The 25,718-nt window shown below is 42.1% G+C and overlaps 1 protein-coding gene across 2 annotated transcripts in view; it reads right to left on the reverse strand.

Moving 5' to 3' along the window:
• The window catches only part of CFAP61 (cilia and flagella associated protein 61), a 301,491-nt gene that overhangs the window by 97,549 nt on the left and 178,224 nt on the right, over positions 1-25,718 (reverse strand). For both annotated transcript variants that reach the window (XM_010369117.2, XM_030914334.1), the window contains exons 19-21: positions 20,015-20,113; positions 14,462-14,630; positions 844-1,018 (exon numbers count right to left, since the gene is read on the reverse strand). In XM_010369117.2, coding sequence (XP_010367419.1) covers positions 844-1,018; positions 14,462-14,630; positions 20,015-20,113 — 443 coding nt within the window. The remainder of the gene's footprint in view (positions 1-843; positions 1,019-14,461; positions 14,631-20,014; positions 20,114-25,718) is intronic.

A 25,718-nucleotide genomic window follows, 5' to 3' on the forward strand; every position in this document is an offset into this window, starting at 1 on the left:
ATTAAATAAATTAGCATGTTTAATTTTACACACTGATGCCCACTTTCTGGGCACTTAGTGGTTTTACATCCTTGGGCTGAACTCTAGACCACAGGTGGCTGTGGAACTGAACCAGGTCACTAACTGTCTTCTCACTTTTAGGCAAAAGAAAGGGGCTGCTTTAAGTCATCTCCTACCTTTGACTTCTAGGTTTCAGTTAAAGACACAAAAGCAGCCAGGCCCTCCTCCGGTTGTTTCACTGGCTGAATGATTTCAATGAAACTCAAGCAATAGAGAGAAAGATGCTTGAGAATACACTTTTGAGTGGCAGAGGCATTTGCACCAATGTTTCCCTTTTTCATTTCGATTTAAAAAGTGGCATGTAACTTGAGTCTGCGTATTTGTGGGAAGGACTGTACGGGCAACACCAAGAAAGAGAACAATAGGTTGTGAAAACAAGAAAAGGCCCTTCCAATACAAGCCTTTTTCTTCCTAGGTCTTTTCAGCTTCACAAAAGAAGACATATTTTCCATATAATTGCTAAACATGTTTGCTTATTAAATTATTCTTTAATTAGTTAATGATTTTAGCTATGCTTTGCTCTTCGGATATTCATTTTGTATAATAAAATAATTATAGATAATTAAACTATCTCAAGCCTTTTTCTTTCCCCCCAGCAAACATGCTGGGTATCCAAAAATGACAACAAGTTGTAAATTAATCTGGAAAACAAAGCATGACAGATGAATGATTTGGTTGGAATTAATTAGGCACTAATTATATACTGGAACTAGATGAAGAATGAGACTCATTATAAAAATAAAACGCTATTCTGAAGAGATGCACAGTTACCGACATCCTTACCTTCTGTGGTGATGGAGTTATTTCTTATCCAAGTCAGTGCCATAAAGCAATCCTCTTCCTCGTTGAGAGTGAAATGGTTGCAGGGAACTTTCCCTGTGTACCGCTGCTGACTGCTGTTGGGAACCTCTCTGTTTGTCAGGTGTTGACTAATATCCGCCCCTGTGGGGCATGGGACCTGAAGTATGTCAGAGAAATGCTTGTTTCAGCGATAATAGATAAAGTGGTGACCGTGGTTAAAAAAAAAAAAAAGTAGACATAGCAATGTTCAGTATGTCTTTTTCTGTCCCCAGATACAATCAATCAAATTTTAATCCAAGTAAGAAAAAAACACACACACACAGGTGGAATGAGCACCTAGAAACAATTACCAGAGGGAGTTGCCCTAGTTATGTAATGCTGTGTAACAAACTGTTTCAAAATTCAGTGGTAAAAATCAACCATTAGGCTCCCAGCCTATGCAGGACAGTAATTCAGACACAGCAAGGTGGGGAATGGCTTGTCTCTGTTCCACAATGTCTGGGGTCTCGGCTAGGAAGACTCAGGGGCTGGGGCCTGAAATCATCTGAAGATAATTAAACTATCTCAATCCTTTTTCTTTCCCCTGGAAAATATGCTGGGTATTCAAATGTGACAACAAATTGTCCTGATTTGCCTTGCAGTTGATGTTGGCTAAGGGTTGGATTTGAGCTGGGGTTGTTGGCCAGAACACCTACATGTGGCCTCTCCATGTAGCTTGGGCTTCCTCATAACATGGTGGCTGGGTTCCTAAGGCAAGTGTTCTGAGAAAGAGAGAGCCAACACAGAGAGGTCCAGGTTCTTTTCCAACCTAGTCTTGGAAGTTGAGCAGTGTCTCTTCCACCATATTCGATTCATGGAGGTAGCCATAAAGACCTGCCCAGGATCAAGGGAGGGAACCTCAACTCCACCTCTTCATGTAGGAGAGGCAAGGCTCTGGAAGAGGACATGGAAGTGAATTGGATGTGGTGGCCATTTTTGGCAAAAGTAATCTGCCACAGAAACAATTATATCTGGGGTTGAAATTTAAGGGTATAGAGGGGCTAGGCAGAAAAGAAAAGGAAGGAAACATTATTATTTACTTATGAAAAGTATAGAATTATTCCTTGTCTTGTCAGAGAAATATTCTCCTTCTCTTTATTCCCCTCCATCTTTCTCTCATTTTTGATGCAGATGTGTGTGGGAACAGAAACTTTCCTCTACTGTAAGGAAAGCAACAGTAAAAACACAATAAAGGATGATAGCTGATACTCATCTTCTGTGTCAAGGATACTGTGGCAAACTGGAGGGTTTGTGCTTGGGCCAGAGAAATCAGCCATGACTCAGCTCCATCTAGTTGCTGCCAGTGTAGAGTATGGATCCAGTATGGCCAGATCTGACTTCCCAAGAAATGCCAGGCCCTTGGGTTTTCATGTAGACTCCTGATTGTTTTTTTTATTGTATTGGTTCAAATTAAAATCAGACAAAGAAGTGTCATTGCAAAAACCAAATAAAACAGCATAGTGACCTGAGTTTCCCCAAATGGGCCACCACTTGGTCCTTCTGATTTTTAACTGGTTGCCAGGTGGAAGTTATGAGGAGAAAAAGAGGGCAAGCAGAGGGGCAGCCTAGAGGGAGTCTGAGGCCTTTGATAGAAGATCGATGGGTCTAAGACCTCAGGACTGTGAGGCAAGAATACTCCTAGAGCTATTACAGGCAATAAGTTCACTTGCGGTCAAGATGGATATTGGGGTAGAGGAAGTTATCCTTTGACAAGCAGGCAAATGCTGGCTGGTGCTTAAACTCATGGGGCTTGACTAAACTCCAGCTGACAGGAAACTTTTGGTTATACACTTCCTCAATAGAAATTGTAAAGCCTTAGTACACTGCCATGATGTATTTAATGCAATTTCAAACTAGATTAAATTAAAATGAAACAGAGCAAAACAGAACCAATGTTTAAAGCTGGATATTCTCTCTCCATTAAGAAGCTGCAGTGAAATTATATTTAGCAAAAGGGAACAACTAAACAAATAGTGGTCATTTACTGTAACCAAAATTGAGGAGGTAAAGTTTTCTTATTAGTAATATAGCTCGTTTAGTAATACCCCACTAAAATGTTGATAGCATTATATTCATAGTTATTATAAAGCAGCCCACTGAAGGCTTTGATGAAAGGTTTGACATGCACAATACTGAATATTGTGCTTCAGGTTTTGAAACCTCACTGGAACTACAAGGAGCATTGTAGCATAAAAGAAAATAAAATTTGGGTAACATTACATCAGTTTAGTAAGTCGTGATTTAACAATTGAAAAAGCCTTGGCAGAAAGTGGCAGCACTAAAGAACAAATTGAGAGCACTTCATTTCTAAAAGTTTCAAGTAGCGGGTGTCTAGGCAAAAACAAAAAAGGAAGAGGAGAAAAAAGAATAAGGTCCGAATGGAAAATTAGCTCACTACAATCTTGAAATGTAATTGCATTCTGATAATCCACATAATTCTTGTGTGCACTTAAATGTGTAGAGTTGTTTTGCATACTTCTCTACTATAAAGAATAAGAGCAATTAAAGAAAACCTAATGGGATTATGGCATTTTCACAAAGTAGGCAGAATTGAAGCTAGGATTATAAATTCCAAAGCCACACAAATTTGTCTGCACAGAGTTTAGAAGAACTCAGTGAATTAGAAAACAATCTATGGAAAAAGAAGCTTGCTTTGTGACCAGTTCATCATTTACTGTGTTCTTTCATTGAATGGAAGCTGTTAGCAGAAAAATAATTTGTATGGAGACATTGAGAAGAAGCCACTATAAGAAATTTCCTTCTTCCATGTGTGCCCGTGGGGCCACAGAGCTATCCAGCCCTGAAAAGTAAAAAGAAGCTTCCTTTCTGAATGGTTCATCACATACTGTTTTCTTTCATTGAATAGCAGATTTCAACACTAAGAGGAGTTTGTAGTCAGACATTTAGAAGAAGCTAGCAGAAGTTTCTTACACCCATACACTCCTGTTGGTCAAGAGAGGTCACCAGCCCTGAAAAGGAAAAAGAGGCAAAGGAGAGAACAGTCTTTAATATAAGGGCTTGGTTATCTTTAATGAAGTGCCACAAGGACTGGCTATCCAAACTGAGGGTCTCTGCCACTGACTGAAGTGCCACTAAATTTGAGTGGAGAGCAGCAGATAACTTTTCAACCATACTGATTTGCCATTGCACAGTGCCACCCTCACTCAGCAATAACTCACGGTGGCTAGGACTGCTGGCTGCCTAACCCAATATTCTGTCTTCCTTTCTTTCTTAGTAACAGACTCTTGGGAAATATGCTCAGCTGAAAAACTGCATTTCCCAACTCATGACCTAAGAGGTGGTCAGGAGATACAAGCAGGAGTCCTTGGATGAGGTAATGAGAGAAGTCATCATGCTTTAGTCCTTCCTCTTTCGTGCTTCTTGAAAATGGAATGACTGGAACCACAGCAGCCATCTTGAGATGCTGAGAATGGAAAACACACATTAAAAATAGAAAGAGGGCCAGGCATGGTGACTCACACCTGTAGTCCCAGCACTTTGGGAGGCTGAGGCAGGCGGATCCCTTGAGCCTAGGAGTTTGAGACCAGCCTGAGAAACATGGGAGATCTCATCTCTACTAAAAATAAAAAAAAAAAAAGAAAAAGAAAAAGAAAAAAAATTAGCTGGGTTTGGTGGCATGCACCTGTATAGTCCCAGCTACTTGGGAGGCTGAAGTAGGAGAATTACCTGAGCCTGGGAGGTCAAGGTTGCAGTGGGCTGTGATTGCACCACTGCACTCCAGCCTGGGTGACAGGAGTCAGAACTTGTCAAAAAAAAAAAAAAAAAAAAAAAAAAAAAAAGATGGAAGGGCCTGGGTTCCTTTTCTACAGATATTTTTAATGAGAGAAAGAAATAACCTTTTTCTTTTTGAACTGCTTATTTGACTGTAGCTATAAATACTAAGGTCTAGAATCTCTGTGGTAATGACTTTTAAAAGCCGTCAAGTATAAGCCTTACACCATATCAATGAGAGATAAAGGGAAACAACAAGAAAGGGAAAAGAGAGCGAAAGAGAAGGAAAGAGAGACAGTGCTTGATCCAGGGCCAGACCACCTGAGTTTGGACCCTAGTCTATCACCTCTTTAGTAACCGACCTTGGGCAAACTACCTAAGCTTCACCGCATGGCACCTTCGTTCTCTCAACTACAACATGGGGATGCAAATGGCAGTGACCTCAGGGTATGTGAGAGTTCCATCAGTTACCATGTGTCTGTCTCATGGTAAACATTCAACGGCAGTCAGGTGCTCAACCGCCTTGAGGCTCCCTAGCAGCAGGCTCCTGTCTCCTAGGGCTGACTGTTTTCTTTGGAGTAGACTTTGAGTGAAAGCTGTTCCTCGGGATGAATAAACACTGCATTCCTGTCACTTTCAGGACATAGATCTGTTTCCTAGAGCCATCGTGTACAAGACTGAATTTGCTCTCCATATGAAAATTCTTCAAGTATTTGAGGACTGGCTGGCCATCCTGCACACCCTGAATCTTCACCCCTCTGGCTGCACATCTGGAGTGACGGAGCCCGTCCCTCGCTGTGCTTCAACTTGTTCCTTCCCTTCTTCAATGGGACTCCAAGGAATGAAGGTCATATTGCAAGTGCACTTCTGTTTTTGTGGCACATCCTCTGATACAACCATGTTCAGCAGGTAACCGGTTCATGACCTCTATATTCTCATCATGGATTTTACCCTTGGTCAGGTTTAATGCTTTTCCTTCTCCAATTCCCTTTCTTGGGCACTAGTAGTATTGCTGTTTCTAAGAGCTGTGTGAAATTTGCCTGACAGTCTTTTCCTGGTGCACTTTGAACCATCTTATTTTTAAACTTTTGTTGCCCTTTGATTGGGTATTTCTCTTATATTTTGAATTAAGTGTAAAAACAGAGTCTTGGTTCTTGTAACAGGATAGTTTGAAGCCCTAACCCTAATCCACCCATAACATTCACCACTATTTTCTCCTCATGTCATTCTGGTTTACACCTTCACTTTTAACCACTGTGTCTGTTTTCCTTTGTTTTCTCCCTTTTATCTTCTGCAGTGTTGGGAAGGTGAATTTCTTCATGCTGTTTCAAAGGATTCTTTAATCTTATTTCTTCTAAATGTAAGAGTCACACTGAAATAGTACTCTTGGGTTTCTCCACTTAAGACAATGCATATTCCTCCCTTGCTACCTCCCTCCCAATTGTCAACAACTTCTTGGTCTTTATTAGATTAATTTAGCTTAAGAGTCATTTTTCTATTTTTCATCTATTCTCAGATTTACAACAATTATTTAGATTACATTTATAAATTGTTTGTGGTGCTTGCCACCTGTCCTTTTATATGATTATGAAATTCTAAATTTTCTTTTTTTTTTTTTTTTTTGGAGACAGAGTCTTGCTCTGTTGCCCAGGCTGGAATACAATGGCACAATCTTGGCTCACTGCAACCCCCGCCTCCTGGTTCAAGTGATTCTCTTGCCTCAGTGTCCCAAGTAGCTGGGATTACAGGACCCCACCACCACACCGGGCTAATTTTTGTATTTTTAGTAGAGACGGGGTTTCACCATGTTGGCCAGGCTAGTCTCAAACTCCTGACCTCAAGTGATCCACCCGTCTCAGCCTCCCAAAGTGCTGGGATTATAGATGTGAGCCACCACGCCTCGCTGAAGTTCTAAATTTTCTTTTCTATCTCAATTATTTTGAGTGCACATTAAGCAAAGAACATGGAAGATAATTTTTTCTGAGGTCTTGTATATAAAAGAATGGCTATCTGCTATTTTCAAATATGAGAGATTTAGGTGGGCATATAATTACTGAATCACCACTTTTCATCAAAATTCTGTGAGGTTAGTTTCATTTTCTTTTGCTATTTAATGCTGGAGATAAAAATTTTGGTATCTGTTTTATTTTTGTTCTTTTTTAGGGAGAAAGGTTGTAATCTGTTATTTTTCTTTTGAAGTTTGTTCAATTTTTTTCTGCCATTCTATGAGAAACTATTTATCATCCCCAATGCAGTTTGATCACCCAGCCTCTGAAATGGCAGCTGAAGCATCAGAAGAGCAGAGGCTGAGCTAAGAAGGCCACAGGGTTAGACAAAAAGGGAGATGGGTGACTAAGAAAGAACTGAAATTCTGTCAGAACATAACTGAGAACATTTTTCTATGGCTTTGCCTAGAATGTGGTCAGCTGGACAATATGTTTTTCAGGTAAAAAGAAGTCTTCTTCTAGAATATCTTTAATTATTGTCTCTATTCCTTTTCTTTGAGTCTCCTCTTCAGGAAAACCAATTATTTCTATGCTGCCTCCATGCCTATCAGACCCTGTTTTCTCCTGAACCAAGCATATCCCTTTGTCCTCTGCTTCTGCCCTCCAGGGGTGCTCTGTCTTCAGCATCACTAACTGTTTAGCAGCAGTTCTGTCTCTGATGGGGATTTCATTTTAATTCTTTCTTATTCACCCATCTCCCTTTTCATCTGTGGCCTTCTCAGCTTTGCAAAACTCTGCTCTTTCAATGGCTTCAGCTCCCATTTCAGAGGCCAGGTGATCAAATTGTATAGAGGATGATAGTTACCTGCAATGTGTGTGGGGGGGGCCTGAATTTTTTAACATTTTCAAAAATATGTTCTTCCTCTGATTTTTCCAAATATTGTATTGTTCTCTTTCTCTTATTGTGTTATCTTTTTATTCTAGTTGTCCTTTGCTGTTCAACAAACTCACACCAAAACTTAGTAGCTTAAACAACTACTTTCTTAACTTTCCATGATTTTGTTGGTCAGAAATTTGGATAGCATTTTGATGAGCAATTCTTTTATTCTGTGCGCTGTGGACAGGAGTCACTTGGCAACGTTCAGCTGGTGGATGGAGTGATCTGGAGGATCTGAGATTGTTTCACTCACATGCCTGTTCGCAAGGCTGGCCGAAGAGACTGTGAGGCAGAGAGCTCACCCACGGCGTCTCCAACATGGCAACCCCAGGACATCAGAACTTCTCACACGGCACCTCAGGACTCCAGGAGTGACTGCTGCCACAATCCAGGAGGCAGTGTATGGCCTCTGTGACTTGGCCTCAAAAGTCACACCATGTTACATCCTTTGCAGTTTGTTGGCCGAGGCAGTCACAAGGCTGCACAGATTCAAGGAGAGGAGACACAGACCTCTTAGATGGAAGAGGCATCAAAGAATTTGCAGCCATTTTTAAAACAGCCAGTTTTTTTTTTTCTTTTAATTACACTTTAAATTCTAGGGTACATGTGCATAACGTGCAGGTTTGTTACATATGTATACTTATGCCATGTTGGTGTGCTGCACCCATCAACTCGTCAGCACCCATCAATTCATCATTTATATCATGTATAACTCCCCAATGCAATCCCTCCCCCCTCCCCCCTCCCCATGATAGGCCCCAGTGTGTGATGTTCCCCTTCCCGAGTCCAAGTGATCTCATTGTTCAGTTCCCACCTATGAGTGAGAACATGTGGTGTTTGGTTTTCTGTTCTTGTGATAGTTTGCTAAGAATGATGGTTTCCAGCTGCATCCATGTCCCTACAAAGGACACAAACTCATCCTTTTTTATGGCTGCATAGTATTCCATGGTGTATATGTGCCACATTTTCTTAATCCAGTCTGTCACAGATGGACATTTGGGTTGATTACAAGTCTTTGCTATTGTGAATAGTGTCGCAATAAACATACTTGTGCATGTGTCTTTGTAGTAGAAGAATTTATAATCCTTTGGGTATATACCCAGTAGTGGGATGGCTGGGTCATATGGTACTTCTAGTTCTAGATCCTTGAGGAATTGCCATACTGTTTTCCATAATGGTTGAACTAGTTTACACTCTCACCAACAGTGTAAAAGTGTTCCTATTTCTCCACATCCTCTCCAACACCTGTTGTTTCCTGACTTCTTAATGACTGCCATTCTAACTGGTGTGAGATGGTATCTCATTGTGGTTTTGATTTGCATTTCTCTGATGGCGAGTGATGATGAGCATTTTTTCATGTGTCTGTTGGCTGTATGAATGTCTTCTTTTGAGAAATGTCTGTTCATATCCTTTGCCCACTTTTTGATGGGGTTGTTGTTTTTTCTTGTATATTTGTTTGAGTTCTTTGTAGATTCTGGATATTAGCCCTTTGTCAGATGAGTAGGTTGCAAAAATTTTCTCCCATTCTGTAGGTTGCCTGTTCACTCTGATGGTAGTTTCTTTTGCTGTGCAGAAGCTCTTTAGTTTAATTAGATCCCATTTGTCAATTTTGGCTTTTGCTGCCATTGCTTTTGGTGTTTTAGACATGAAGTCCTTGCCCATGCCTATGTCCTGAATGGTACTACCTAGATTTTCTTCTAGGGTTTTTATGGTATTAGGTCTAACATTTAAGTCTCTAATCCATCTTGAATTAATCTTCGTATAAGGGGTAAGGAAAGGATCCAGTTTCAGCTTTCTACTTATGGCTAGCCAATTTTCCCAGCACCATTTATTAAATAGGGAATCCTTTCCCCATTTCTTGTTTCTCTCAGGTTTGTCAAAGATCAGATGGCTTGTAGATGTGTGGTATTATTTCTGAGGACTCTGTTCTGTTCCATTGGTCTATATCTCTGTTTTGGTACCAGTACCATGCTGTTTTGGTTACTGTAGCCTTGTAGTATAGTTTGAAGTCAGGTAGCGTGACACCTCCAGCTTTGTCCTTTTGACTTAGGATTGTCTTGGCAATGCGGGCTCTTTTTTGGTTCCATATGAACTTTAAAGCAGTTTTTTCCAATTCTGTGAAGAAACTCATTGGTAGCTTGATGGGGATGGCATTGAATCTATAAATAACCTTGGGCAGTATGGCCATTTTCACTGATATTGATTCTTCCTATCCATGAGCATGGTATGTTCTTCCATTTGTTTGTGTCCTCTTTGATTTCACTGAGCAGTGGTTTGTAGTTCTCCTTGAAGAGGTCCTTGACATCCCTTGTAAGCTGGATTCCTAGGTATTTTATTCTCTTTGAAGCAATTGTGAATGGAAGTTCATTCCTGATTTGGCTCTCTGCTTGTCTGTTACTGGTGTATAAGAATGCTTGTGATTTTTGCACATTAATTTTGTATCCTGAGACTTTGCTGAAGTTGCTTATCAGCTTAAGGAGATTTTGGGCTGAGACGATGGGGTTTTCTAAATATACAATCATGTCATCTGCAAACAGGGACAATTTGACTTCTTCTTTTCCTAACTGGATACCCTTGATTTCTTTCTCTTGCCTGATTGCCCTAGCCAGAACTTCCAACACTATGTTGAATAGGAGAGAGGGCATCCCTGTCTTGTGTCAGTTTTCAAAGGGAATTTTTCCAGTTTTTGCCCATTCAGTATGATATTAGCTGTGGGTTTGTCATAAATAGCTCTTATTATTTTGAGGTACGTTCCATCAATACCGAATTTATTGAGCGTTTTTAGCATGAAGGGCTGTTGAATTTTGTCAAAAGCCTTTTCTGCATCTATTGAGATAATCATGTGGTTCTTGTCTTTGGTTCTGTTTATATGCTGGGTTACGTTTATTGATTTGTGAATGTTGAACCAGCCTTGCATCCCAGGGATGAAGCCCACTTGATCATGGTGGATAAGCTTTTTGATGTGCTGCTGAATCCGGTTTGCCAGTATTTTATTGAGAATTTTTGCATCGATGTTCATCAGGGATATTGGTCTAAAATTCTCTTTTTTTGTTGAAAACAGCCAGTTTTCTTTGACTGCATGCTTTTATTTTCCACTGTAATCATTCTCAAAAGTGAGATCTCTTTATAGTAGGTGATGTCAAATGACATGGGGGAGTGTCTTTCTCAGGTCTCTTACTGGGAGGTACAGTACTGGTGTGGATTCCTCCCCGCTGTGTGTAGAAGGCTCTCACCTGGGCTGCATCATTCTGGATGCCACACTATTACTGACCCAGTCTAAGACATGATTAACCCCTTTGGAGACAATGTCACATTGCCAACCCACATCAAGCTCACTGTATACTGCAGTCCCAGCTCTTCTTCTCGCTTGCTTGGAAGTACCTGCCCTACCTGCCAGCTGCTAGTGACCCCCGACCCACTGAACAGTCCAGTGCCACAGTCTTCTCATGCTCAACACCAAACTCATTTGATTTTGAGTTGGTACATTTTTGTTCTTCCTATTTATGAGGTTCCTCAAATCCAGGCCTGGGGCAGGCATCTCTCTGCTACTCCATGACTGTCCATGAGTCATGGAGAGTGGCCCTGTGATCTCGGAGGGGTTTTCAAAACCAGAGTGTGTTTGCCAACATAAATGATCAAATGGATTGGAGGGGTGGAGAAGGAGTCCAGAAAGTGAGCCAGCTAAATCTCCATCTTTGAAAATGGAGAGATTGTAGATAATGTCTGAAGTTGACAGAGCAAGGAAAAACATTCTATAAACATATTACTGTATTTGGAGTTATGCAGATAGCCACTGAAAAACTGAGAAAAGAAATGCTTCAAACTGGTTGCTTCTGGAAAGAGCTGGGAGGAAGAGTGGGCTGGGAGAGAGACCAGCTCTCCTTATGCTCAGCCCTGCAGTGCAATGTGCAATGTAGTATTTTACCTTGTGCATGGATTTTTGTAATAAAAAATAGTGATGTGCATTTGGATATTAAAACATTATACAATAATTTAGAGTGAGGTGTGCCATTTAAAAGGTCTGGTTAGAAGCTACGGTTTGTAATTACATTTTATAAAGGGTTGTCTTCTTGCTTTGGGTTTAAGCTCTGTTTTCATTATTTTGTTTTTTAGAAAATCACAAAATTGGGACAAAACCAGGAGAGAGTTGAAGAGAATGGGGAAAGGGGGAGAAAAGCTCCCCAGTGAATTCAGCTGCCCTTTCTGTATCACTCTATGTACTTTGATTTTATGTCCTTCTGGAAAAATTAAATTGGAACTCCCTTTATCACTTCTTCATTTCATTTTTTTTTCCGTTGTAAAAAGGGCAAGAGCTTAATGTGCACAGACTAAAGCTGCAGGGGCAGCTGGGCACACATGGGCAGATGCCCGAGGCTCTGGGCAGTTGGCTGGGTCTTCCACTCAGTTTCCAAAGTACGCAGTCGCAGCAGCAGCTGGAACCTGGCAGGCAGGTGACAGGGAGATAAGCTGAGGGGGTGCATGGTATTTCTGTCTGGTTTAATGTTTTAACAAGTAAGAGGAACACTTAAATATCAAAACGAAGTATCCCTGCAGTAAATATTTATCCTTTAACCATAAAAATATCCTTTTATACCTTTTGAGAATCGAGAGGAGAGCAGAGGAGAGGAGGGGAGGGGAGGAAAGGGGAGGGGAGTGAGGAATGGAGAGGAGAGGAAGGAAGGGGAGAGGAGAGGAGAGGGGACGGGAGGGGAGGGATGGGAGGGGAGCGGAGGAGCGGAAAGAAATTCTTCAGAGGTTGATCCAAGCTACTCAAAGGGTTGTTCATTCACCAGCAGCATCGGCCTCACCTCGGAGCTTGTTAGAAATGTAGCATCTTCCTGTTCCCCTAAGTGGTCTGACAATCTGTGAAAATGTGAACCTCAGGCAAATCGAGAGGTTCAAATCTTTGTGTTCACTGAACACCTGTGAAACTGCCCAGGCCATCAGGGTATGCATATATGAAGAGCATACCATATTTTTATGGTTAAAGGATAAATATTTACTGCAGGGATACTTCGTTTTGATATTTAAGTGTTCCTCTTACTTGTTAAAACATTAAACCAGACAGAAATCTTTCAGTATCTGAAAGATGTCACTTTATAGAGACAATGTGTACCATTCTGACGTTACAAAGGTGGAGTTGGTAGGCGTGTCCAGGCCAAACAGTGGGACTGGACACAAGGTCAGTGGCCCAAAAAGAGTGCTGAATGTTTGCTGCACATGCTTAAAAATGCAGAGAGCCACGCTGAACATAAGGATTTACATGTAGATTCTCTGGTCATTGAGCATAGCCAGGTGAACAAAGTACCCAAGATGTGCGGCCAGACTCACAGAGTTCAGGGTCAGGTTAATCCATGTGTAAGCTCTGCCTGCCACAATGAGATGAAGCTTATTGAAAAGGAACACATTGTTCCTAAACCAGAAAAGGCTGCACAGAAGAAAAAGACAGCCCAGAAGAAACTGAAGAAATGGAAACTTATGGCACAGGAATAGACTCATCAAACAATAAATGGAATTAAAAGTACAGGAAAGAAGGAAGGAAGGGAAAAAGGAAGGAAGGAAGAAAAAAGAAAAGAAAATGTAGCATCTCAGGCTCCCCATTCCATGACCTCCTGCTCCTAATGTGCAGTTTCAAGAAGCACAGGGGATTCATGTGCAGAGCACAGTTTGAGAGGTGCTTTTCTAAAGTGTAGATGAGGAATTCTTAGTCAAGAAAGTGCAAGCTTGTGGTTCTCAGCTTTAGCTTAGGAGCATGTGGGGCACTAAAAAAATACTGACGACTGGGCCCCACCCTAGAATAATTAAAACAACCTCTGGGGGCGGAGCCTAGGCATGGATGCATTTTCAAAGCACCCAGGTCATCTCAATGTGCAGCCAAGGCAGAAAATACAGGGCAAGTGATGCTCAGAGCTGCTGAGCACATTCTGTGACAATCCCCTGGGTGGAGACCCTGTCTCCTTCATGCGCTGCCTCCTCTGTGCTTGGCGATGTCAAGGAAATCTGTCATACACAGGCCCGCATCGAATCCACAACCGTTCACAAGATGGTCTAAATGGGGTGTCTAATCTTTTGGCTTCCCTGAGCCACACTGAAAGAAGAAGAATCATCGTGGACCACATATAAAATACACAAACACTAAAGATAGCTGATGAGCTGAAGAAAATAAACTGCAAAAAATAGTCATAATGTTTTAAGAAAGTTTACAAATTTGTGTTGAGCCACATTGAAAGCCACCTTGGGCCCATGGACCATGGGTTTCACAAACTTGGTCGAGGACCTCATCCTTGAGTTACAGAGTAAGCCTCTTGTCACTGGAGAAATACCTTACATGAAACACTTATGCGTACTACAAAGTGGAATATTAAAATCTGCTGCCCTGAGACATTGAACAGCTTCGGTGTATCCCACAGTGCTTTACTCAAATGTGGCTGGAGAGTTTAACTGAAAGGAAAGCATGGACACGGGGAAACCAATCAATCAGATTTCCTATTTTCATAACCGAGAGACAAAATAAAATAAGGGTTGACAGAAGGTGCACGTGTTTGCAATACTTTTGCGAGAGCCCATTGCCACAGCCAAATGTTAGCCTCTTGAGGCATAAATTAATTTACCACAAATGCATGCCTGGTTGCGTCTGGATTCTGCTAGGGCGAGCAGTACGTGTTAGACTTTTGGACAACAGCTTAAAGAATGACATTTCTCCAACTTGTTGTGATTTTTATCCTTGAGCAGAATGTTTTTCTTGGAATGGGTTTCTGCGAGGGTTTGCGGACATAATTCTGGTTATGTGTGCGGGCCCTGAAGGGTGCTTTTATGAATTTAGAGCAGCAGCTGTCCAGGCAGAGGGATGCTCTTTACCCAGAGAGTGTGTGCCCCAGTAAACATATGAATGGCTCTCATGGAGCTCTCCAGACACATGGCTTGCACCCCCTGTGCCCGGCCTTACCTGGTACTGCTGCCCGGTGCAGAGGATGAGGTGGTCGTAGAGCACGATCTCGCCTGTGGAAAGCACAACGTGCTTGGCTGCTCGGTCTATGCCGGTCATTCTGCCCACCACGACATTAACCCAGGAGCACAGTGACATCAGCGCATAATCTTTATTATTAAAACAGTGGCTGCAAAGAGAGAAGCTCCATAAGTGACATTTGAGCAGCTGACAGCGGGCATTAATTAGACATCTGGTGAGCTGGTTCAAGTCCCCTAGTGGGCTTGAGTCTGTGTTCTTGCTGTGAGTTTACCAGGACTGACACTAGGAGATTTTTCATTATGAAACAGTCACAAATTGACATCGTCCCATTAAAGTTAAATTGTTCCACCTGGCTTAGGTCAGCCCGCAACTGGGTGGGAGGTGTGTGTGTGTGTGTGTGTGTGTGTGTGTGTGTGTGTGTGAAATCACTCATATTATACCTTTCTTCTGCTTCTATTTCATAGTGGTTGTAAATTTACTTTAGTTGTTAAATTGGTGTATTGGCCACAGCCTCAAACGGAATGAGAAGGAAGAAAGTGACATTGTTGAGGATTCGCAAAGCCAGGGGTCAGAATCCTTGAATACCGAGAACCCTTCCTATTCGCTAATACTTTTCAGTAATGACTCATTCTGAGAATTAGCGTATGGCTTCCTGCCAAAACAACAAAGAATACTTAAAGAATATAGCAATTAGGGAGTTACGTTCGCAGCAAGTACACTCCCTGGAGACTTTGGGATTCACTCTTCAGGGCAGAGGTGATTTTCCAGGAACAGAGACTTCCATGGCCAGCAGGCCCAGAACGGTCATTCATGCCGTGGCTTCAGGGTGCTATGGCTGCACTGGCTTTCATTTTCTGGGCTCTGTTGCAGAGTTTGAGTGCTTTCACGTAATATTATTAAGAGTGAGTTTCTTGTGGCTTGAGGTTTATTTAAAGAGTTTTGTGAGGGTTGTTTCCAGAATTTTCTGAAAGGATTGACCTCAGGTAAACCACCTTTTAGTGATTCTGCTCTGAATACTGAGAGTCTAAGGTAATAGGACATTAAGTGCTTCTTTTAATTTAGGCTATATGATTCTTTTCTTCCTTTATCTCAATATAAAAACATTAAAATTTGTATTTATTCATCTATTTATTTATTCATTTTTAGAGACAGGATCTCGCTATGTTGCCCAAGCTGGTCTCAAACTCCTGGGCTTAAGTGATCCTCCTGCCTCAGCCTCCTGAGTAGCTGGGACTAGAGGCACACGCCACTTCTGTGCTTGGTAGCACAGACCTCTTCAAAAAGAACCCTGCCATGCTCTGTGTTGCTGACAAGCCTGGACTCTGTGTCCTCCTGCTATCTTCAGTTACCTCACCTCTTAACACGGGAGAATGAGCTCTCCCTATGTGCCTCCACCGCTGACCGCTATAAGGAGTGACTGTGAGAATGTAAGACAGGCTGCTTTGTTAGGTGGGATGCATATGTGAAGAGTATTATTCTAAATAATATTAATGAGACAGAACCCTGCTTACTCTCTTTGGAGGCAAACAAGATTCTGAAGCGGTAATGACAGAACATTTCTTCTTTTTGATCTGCACATAAGCCTGGCCTTACCACACAAAGAGAATTCTAGTCATGGGGCCATATTAGACCTTGTTACAGGACCTGTGAAAGGGCTCTGTGAAACAACTTAAAAACAAGAAAATTTTTTCTTAATAAGAAAAGAAAATCAGGGACTGGCCTATCACAGGAAAATAATGGATAGTGAGAGGAAGTTCTCTTATAAAAACCATTTCGCTAGCTTTATAGGAATACAGGAAATGTCATGGCTTCCCACATTTGTGAGAGACCCATGAAAGACTGTTCTTATCTGCTCCAGATCCCTACTGTAAGCCAGCCACGATGAGGAAAAGTTAAATACAGTTAGCGCACAGGGATTCGTTTTATGAGGCTGTGCCCAAAGACAAAGGCTCTCAGGGGAAATTTGTGGAAGGTGAAGACAATGATATTTTTAATGACAGTAGGACAGTAGCATTGATCACGTCAGAATGCATATTTGACAGTTAAAATGTGAAGCTCTGTCCAGTGGGAATGGCATTGGGGACCACTGATTTTTAGGAACTTTACTAAGTCCTTTACAAAAGGAAGTGTTGAAGAATGTGGGGTGATTGCTGTTACAATATGTTACTACACTGAATGATTTTATTTACTTATTTGAGACAAGATCTCACTCTGTCACCCAGCCTAGAGCACAGTGGTACATGGCTTACTGTAGCCTTCCCCTCCTGGGCCCAAGCTATCCTCCCACCTCAGACTCTTGAGCAGCTGGGACCATAGGTGCAAGCTACCATGCCTGGCTAACTTTAAATTTTTTGTAGAAATGGGACTCTCCCTATGTTGCCCAGGCTGGTCTTCAACTCTTGGGTGCAAGCAATATTCTCGCCTTGGCCTCCCAAAGTGCTGGGATTACCTGGCCATTTCTCAGTTTAAAATATCATTGTATAAGTGATTGCTACCCATTCTGGATATTACTATCCATTCTGGACCTTCCTTAATTTCCTCACCAGGTGAGTGAAACTATATATTAAAGACTGTAAGTGATATTTTTCCAAAATTATGTTTTAAGTAGAATGAATAAGCTTTAATATTCTAACATAGCAGGGCCTGACTCATGGCTTGGTGGTAAGAGAAATACCTCCAGTAGGCTTTGCCCGAAAAGAGAGAAGGCACCAAAGAAGGCACATCAGTGAAACTTCACGTTTCTCAAGTGAGCTCGACTGTGACTCAAAACTAATGTGAAAGACTGTCTTCATACAAAGCTCTGAAGACAGATAATAAGGAGGAGAAAAAAAAGCAAAAATGGAGAATGGGGAAATTTCTGGAAAGCGCATAGATGAGTAGCAGCTTGCTCTAGGTTATAGTGCCCCCAACCTCATGGTCAAAAGCCTAGTCCAAAGCTCCAGGTGTGCAATTAGAAGCAAGCTCTGGGGGCCACAGATGAGTCAGTGGAGACCTGTACCTCATGGAGTCATGACTCTTCCAAGCTGGAAAGAACCTTAGAAATTCTCATAAAAGATTAATTGTGACACTCCTAGAAAAAGGACTATCACAATTAACTTCGAATTAATCAGTGCTGATTGTCCAATTAGTGGATTTCTCGTGCTTCCTGTTTCTCCTCTCCCACCGCCTTCCTTTCGGCTCCATCACAGACATGCCATTAGCACCTCCACAAGAGGCTGGATGTGGGGGGTGGGAAAGAAGACAGGAATGGTTCAAAAATTCTAACAATAATAAATTAAAACACTGGTTAACAAGTTCAAAATTAGTATTTGGAATCAGGGTTTTAAATTACTAAATTTATGAATGTCATTTGCACCTTTCAGTTTGAAACCCCATGATCAGAGATAATTTCCTTTATTGGGGTTATGAGGACCATTTGAAAGGCATCTCCTATTTATGGTTCAATCTTACTGAAATATGTGGTTTCTAAGAAATATGATGACATGCAATTACCCATGCAAAGGGGTCTGGCTGTGTTATTTAGTCCCTCATACTTGCTTGAGAGGAGTTTTCGGGTATTTCTGGAGGTAACTTTCCTCTGTTCCACATTATTTACTGGGCATCTGCTGTGTGCCAAGGACTGTCCCAGGTATTGAGTATACATCAATGAATCAATGAATAAAAAAGCAAAAATTTCTGCCCTTGTGGAGTTTATATTATAGTTGATGGATTCTGAATATAAACATAAGCATTATTTCAGAAGGCAAATAATACAATATTTAGGAGGATTTAGGTAGCAAGAAAAAAACACAGCAGAGTATGAGGGACTGGAGTGTGCTGGGGTGTTGGCTGCAAATGGATGGGGTGGTCAGGATAGACCCCATAGAAAAGGTGACATTTAAGAGAGAAAAGCAGAGACCTCAAGGTGGGGACTTGCCTGTTGCATCTGAGGAACATCGAGGAGGCTGGTGTGGCTCAAATGGGGAGAAAAAGGGCAAAAATAATAAAAGGTGAGGCTGGATAATTAAGTAGACAGAGACAGAGTTTAGGCTGGAGCAGCACAGCACGTTCTGCGATGATGAAGCAGCACAGCACGTTCTGCGATGATGAAAATGTTCTTATCTGTTCTGTCCAATATGGTAGCCAGTGGCGACATGTGGCTAATGTGGCTGAGGCGCCGACTTTTCATCTCATTTAATTTTAATAATTTAAATTTAAATACACGTGGCTAGTGGCCACCATATTGGATAGTGCCGTTCTGGGCTGTGAGGAAGCGATGTGATCTGAGCCAGCTTTCTGCAGCCTTTCTCTGGCTGCTGTGCTGAGAATGTGGAGGCAGGGACAGCAGCAGGGACACCGGGGGCTTCCACCTACTCAGTCTGCCCATGCAGTGTCACACCTGCAGAAAGCCCCCTTAGTAGCTGTTTTCTCCTGACACACACCCAACATGGGATTGAGGGAAACTTTCACTACGCTCGTGGAATTAAGTTCCTCTTAAGACATCTGCCAATAAAATCAGCATTTCCTGGGAATCATGTAATTTAGAAAGAGGGAAATGGAGGGAATGTGTTCTTGGCCAGAAGTTGGTGTTATGTTAATTTTAACAAAAAATCCAGCAAGCTTGGCTTCTCATGTACTGCTCATGATTAAAAAAAGCAAAGCTCAGAGAAATGAAATTCCTTGCTCAGGTCCTTGGTGGCAGGGGCAGGATCTGAATCCACATCCTCCTGGCTCAAACCCATGCCCTTTTTGGTACCATAATGACATCCTTCAAGAAAAAGTCTATAGTCTGATAAAATTATTAAGTGGAAATGAACCCGGTGCTGCTGGCAAGGAAGTTGTGTTTTTTTTCTCACTGTTTGAGGGCAGAACAACTCTTTTTCACGGAGGAAAGAGGGTCCCTTCATCATGGAATCTAAAATGAATCCCCTGGGAGGGAACAATTTCCTTCCTCCTTATTGGAAAAACTAGGAGCTTGTTTCTAAAGGCAGAAAAACTATATTTCTTGGACCCATGTTTTGCTACAGGAAATTAAAATGAATGAAAGCCGTGTGATAAAGACATGGTATTTTCCAGAACAGATGTTGTCAAATAGTGATTCTATTGGGATGAAGACAATAAAGCTCACGCAGACTGGCATGGAAGTTCTTTGCCTGATCAGTTGCTGAGTACAAATGGCCAGGGTAGCTGTGGGATCCATATCCCAGTGAGGTGCCCTGTTGGATGTAAATGTAGTCACCAACCTTAATTGCCCCGTAGTGTCACTCAGAGCCCAAAGGCAGGGCTGGCTGGGTCTGTAGGCTCCACCCCAATTGTTTGGAACAGGGCAGATGTCTTCCCACAGATACAAACTAGTGGCCCTGGCCTGCCAGTCTTGGCCACTTGCTTGTGAACACACTGGTACTTGTATCTCCTAAGTGATGCCTGAACTCCAGGAGAAAAGCCCCACCACTTCTCCTTTTCCAATCTGAAATCTACTATTTAGCATTAAGTAGACTGCACAAAGAGTAGAACATTTAGGCCTCAGAATGAAAAAGCAAATAAAATTCATACTCGCTGGCTAAAAATTTCCTTTGTTCAGTGTCCAGAAGTTTTTTTCCTGGGAGTCCATGAGTTGAAATCAGGGTAAGATTATTAAACTTCAAGTGAGAGCTAAAGAAAAAGAAAAATGAAAAAGAATAAGCAGTTAAGTGCAATTTAGCAAAAGTTTATCATAATTCAATTTAACTTTATATCTCGTGTCATCCAATTGTTGAATTGTTTTTGGAGCTACTAATTCTTTGCACGAACCTTCAAATAGAACCAACCATTTCAAGGAAAAAAGGAAGATGGCGCTGGAGCTGCTAACTGTAGAATCTTCCAAAAAGCTACACATTAGTAATGAGAGAGGTTTTTAAAATGTGCTTTTCAAAGTAAAACTAAATAAAACAAATTGGGAGAGAGGTAAATTTAGTATAAAGTTTAAATTTTAGACTACTTCTATTAATAATAAACTGCTTGGAAGCATAACAATTGCAGCTCAACCCAGATGACTGCTTCCAGTCAAACGTTTTGCATGGCGCATTATGCCATGTAGTCCTTACAGCAATCCAGTCAGGTCAGTAATACTATTATCCCTATTTTTTTTAGGTGGAACTGAAGCGAGTAATTTGCAAAGACCATTGGTATAGTTTGACTCTGTGTCCCCACTCAAATCTCATCATAATTCCCACGTGTTGTGGGAGGGACCCAGTGAGAGGTAATTGAATCATGGGAGCAGGGCTTTCCCATGCTGTTCTCATGATAGTGAATAAGTCTCATGAGATCTGATGGTTTTAAAAATGGGAGTTTCCTTGCACAAGCTCTCTCTTTGCCTGCTGCCACCCATGTAAAACGTGACTTATTCTCTTTGCCTTCCACCATGATTGTGAGGCCTCCCCAGCCACGTGGAACAGTAAGTCCATTAAACTTCTTTTTTTTGTAAATTGCCCAGTCTTGGGTATGTCTTTATCAGCAGCACAAGAATGGACTAATACAGTAAATTGGTACCAGTAGAGTGGGGCACTGCTGAAAAAATACCCAAAAATGTGGAAGTGACTTTGGAACTGGGTAACAGGCAGAGGTTGGAACAGTTTGGAGGACTCAGAAGATGAGAAAATGTGGGAAAGTTTGGAACTCCCTAGAGACTTGCTGAATGGCTTTGCCCAAAATGCTGAGAGCAATATGGACAGTAAAGTCCAGAATGAGGTGGTCTCAGATGGAAATGAGGAACTTTTTGAGAACTGGAGTAAAGGTGACTCTTGTTATGTTTTAGCGAAGAGACTGGTGGCACTTTGTCCCTGCCCTAGAGATCTGTGGAACTTTGAACTTGAGAGAGATGATTTAAGGTATCTGGCAGAAGAAATTTCTAAGCACCAAAGCATTCAAGAGGTGACCTGTGTGCTGTTAAAAGCATTTAATTATATAAGGGAAGCAGAGCATAAAAGTTTGGAAAATTTGCAGCCTGACAATGCAATAGAAAAGAAAATCCCATTTTCTGAGGAGAAATTCAAGCCAGCTGCAGAAATGTGCATAAGTAACAAGGAGCTGAATGTTAATCCCCAAGACAATGGAAAAAATGTCTCCAGGACATGTCAGAGGTCTTCATGGCAGCCCCTCCCATCACAGACTTGGAGGCCCAGGAGGAAAAAGTGGTTTTGTGGGTTGAGCATGCTGGGTGCAGCATAGGGACTTGGTGCCCTGCATCCCAGATGCTCCATTCATGGCTGAAAGAGGCTAATGTAGAGCTCAGGCCATGGTTTCAGTGGGTACAAGCCTCAAACCTTGGCAGCCTCCACATGGTGTTGAGCCTGTGAGTACACAGAAGTCAAGAATTGAGGTTTGGGAACCTCCGCGTAGATATCAGAGGATGTATGGGTATGCCTGGATGTCCAAGCAGAAGTTTGCTGCAGGGGCAGGGCTCTCAGGGAAAACTTCTGCTGGGGCAGTGTGGAAGAGAAATGTGGAGTCAGGGCCCCCACACAGAGTCTCTACTGGGGCACTGCCTAGTGGAGCTGTGAGAAGAGGGCCACTGTCCTCCAGACCCCAGAATGGTAGATCTACCAGCAGCTTACACTGTGTGCCTGGAAAAGCTACAGACACTCAATGCCAGCCCGTGAAAACAGCCAGAAGGGAAGCTGTACCCTGCAAAGCCACAGGGGTGGAGCTGCCCAAGACCATGGGAACCCACCTCTTGCATCAGCATGACCTGAATGTGAGACATGGAGTCGAAGGAGTTCATTTTGGAGCTTTAGGATTTGACTGCCCCACTGGATTTTGGACTTGCATGGAGCCTGTAACCCCTTTGTTTTGGCCAATTTCTCTAATTTGGAATGGCTATATTTACCCAATGCCTCTACCCCCACTGTATCTAGGAGGTAGCTAACTTGCTTTTGATTTTACAGGCTCATAGGCAGAAGGGACTTGCCCTCAGATGAGACTTTAGACTGTGGACTTTTGAGTTAATGCTATAATGAGTTAAGACTTTGGGGGGCCAGACACAGTGGCTCGTAATCCCAGCACTCTGGGAGGCCACAGCAGGTGGATCACCTGAGGTCAGGAGTTTGAGACCAGCCTGACCAACATGGTGAAACCCCATCTCTACTAAAAATACAAAATTAGCCAGATGTGGTGGCGCATGCCTGTAATCCCAGCTACTTGGCAGGCTGAGGCAGGAGAATCACTTGAACTGGGGAGGCAGAGGTTGGAATGAGTCAAGATCACACCATTGCATTCCAGCTTGGGCAACAAGAGTGAAACTCCATCTAAAAAAAAAAAAAAAAAAAGACTTGGGGGACTGTTGAGAAGGCATGATGGGTTTTGAAGTGTGAAGGCATGAGATTTGGAGGGGTCAGGGGCAGAATGATATGGTTTGGCTCTGTGTCTCCACCCAAATCTCATCTTGTAGCTCCCATAATTCCCATGTGTTGCGGGAGGGACCTATTGGGGGGTAACTGAATCATGGAGGCAGGTTTTTCCCATGCTGTTCTTGTCATAGTGAATTAGTCTCACGAGATATGATGGTTTTAAAAATGAGAGTTTCCCTGCACAAGCTCTCTCTTTGCCTGCTGCCATCCATGTAAGACGTGAGTTGTTCCTCCTTGCCTTCCACCATGATCGTGAGGCCTCCCCAGCCACGTGGAACTGCAAGTCCATTAAACCTCTTTCTTTTGTAAAAGGTCCAGTCTCAGGTATGTCTTTATCAGCAGCATTGAGAACAGACTAATATAACCATATAGCTAGTAAGTCTGGAGGCAGCATCCTCTCACCTTACCTCTGCCTGTACTGTCCTGTAGACCTCAAATTGTTCAGAGGGATCCAAAGGTCATCTAATTCCCATCAGCTGACATTAGCTTTATTACATTCAGATACACACAGTTAGTCAAATCAGGATACCAAAAAGTGTCATCTGGGAAGAAATTCTAGAGGGTTCCTTTTTAAGAGCAAAATTGCTTTATATTTGCATCAGGCTTTCCAGAGCCCAAGGCACATTCATAGGCATTCATACAGAGATTAATCTTCTATACAATTTATGCTGGGGGTAGGGGAGAGGCTGGTTTTTCTAATCCACATTTCATATGTAAGAAAATCAAGGTTGGAAATGGTAAGTAATTTGTTCCAGGTTACAAAGCTCATAAGCAGTGCCAGCTATGAAAGCCAGGCCTGCTGGCCTCAGGCAGTGCCCTGCCCCAGGCACCCACAGTACTCCCTCTAACCAGTTCTACAGGTAAAGTGCACCTGAGTAGAGGCCTCTGAAGAACTCACATGCTCAAGGTTCACTCCAAGTTTGTTCATCAGGATTCAAGATGCTCTTGCTGCAAATCCACCCCCTAGTTAAAGTCAGTAAAATTTTATGGTGAGCTGATCTTTTCATAGGGTTCATGCTGATGAGATTTTTTTTTCTAAAATCTCTTCTTAGTTCACACCTCCCCTTCAATCAACCAAATGCCAAAAAAGAAGCCTTCACCAAGTCAGAGAAACACCTGCCCTCCTTTCCCATGAGAAGACTGGAAATGTTCCAAATGTGGAACTGCTATCAATTTACTGACAATCTGTTAAGTAGCACTAAAAGCAGGAGACTTTTGGTGATGGTGCAGGCCAGAAATGCAATAAACTCAACTGAACCTGACATTTAAAAATAGCTCAATATTATGAGAGGTTTTGCTCTAAAGTCTCTAAGGATGAGTGTCATTTAAGAATGAATATTCTTATTTGATAAGAAGAAAACTGAGCACATCTTATCCTCTAATAATAGGAATAAAAAATTTGAACATCTTCAAATAACATAAAGGTCACAATTAACCCAGCTACTTATGGCTGACAGTCTACAAGTGCACACTGATTACTTGTCTCTGATTTATTACCATTTAATGGAAAATGCTAATAATATTAAGTGTTTATACTCACATGCAGTTAAAATTTATCCCAGCTTTGGGTGTTATGTGATAGAAATGTGGTTTATGTTATACCAATAATAGTTATATATAGTCCTTTTTTACATCTCTATGTAAATAGAAGGCTTAATAATTACCCAGCTATATCTTTTACTACAAAGACAATCCCTTTGGTTTTGAATCATTTGAATTACTGAACAACATGAATCAAATGATTTATAAATTACCAAACTACCACACTGCATTATCCTAAATTATGCTGTTGTACAATTTAAAATTTCCCCCAAAAAACAAAATAGTTTTTAAAAAACCTAATCCATCATGATATAGTACAAAAATTTTTGGGGGGATAGAGGCATTTTTTGAATTTTAATACATTAAAAAACAGGTTTCCACTCTTTTTCTTTAGCCCAAGTTAAAATCTTTTTGCATTCTTCATTGTTGCTATTCTGGGCCTTTCTCCAGCCTTCAAGTTCTCTACTGTAACCCCTCTTTTATCCCTACTATCCCCCTTCCTCATCCTCAGGTGAGCACATCCCCTATGTCATAAAGAAAATGAGGACTGGTCACCAGGCATTTTTATGTTTCCTTCTTACCATATCTAGAGCATTCTTCCATTCCCCTGAGTCAGAAGAGATGTGTCTCCCCATTAACCCTGTCTCCTCTTCAAGTTCCTCTTCTCTCTCTCTCAGTCCCTCTGAGAGCAAATTTCTCTTAAAACTATACTTAAGACACTTGGACATCACCAGCCTTGTGCTGATAGGACGGATCCACGGAGTCACCTGGGCCTGTGACCTGCTTCTGTGCTTCTCCATGTGTGGTTTCCATTTTCAGGGTCACCTCGGATTCAAGGTGGCTCCTGGAGCTCCAGCCATCACAGCCACATTACAGGCAGAGGAAGGAGAAAAGGGCATAGAGGGCTGCCTGTTAAGGAGCCTTCCTGAAAGTCCCACGTTTCTGCTTACCTAGCCAGAACTCAGTGACATGGCCAGGGAGCAGCAGGGAGTCTGGAAAATGTAGTTTTTCAAAGAAAACACAGTGATGTTTCCAAGAACCACAGTTCCCAGGGTTTTGTCACCAAGTGCAGAATGAATACTGGGAGGCAACTAGAGGTCTCTATTTTCGTTGACTCATGGAGGAAGAATGAGGTGGGGATAGGAGAAGATCCTTATTAGTCAGGATCCAGGCCAAAAAAAAAAAAAGATGGCGGACTCCACAAGGCCTTACTCAATGAATGTGGCTGTGTATGCAGGGTTACAGGGACAAAGAGGGAAGGGCAGTACCCAGGGTCTAGCAGCAGTGGGTGCCATCACCGATCCTGGGCCTAAAGGAGCAGGGGTGGAGGA

The sequence above is a fragment of the Rhinopithecus roxellana genome, chromosome 13 (genome assembly GCF_007565055.1).
Source record: "Rhinopithecus roxellana isolate Shanxi Qingling chromosome 13, ASM756505v1, whole genome shotgun sequence".
Classification (NCBI taxonomy): Eukaryota; Metazoa; Chordata; class Mammalia; order Primates; family Cercopithecidae; genus Rhinopithecus; species Rhinopithecus roxellana.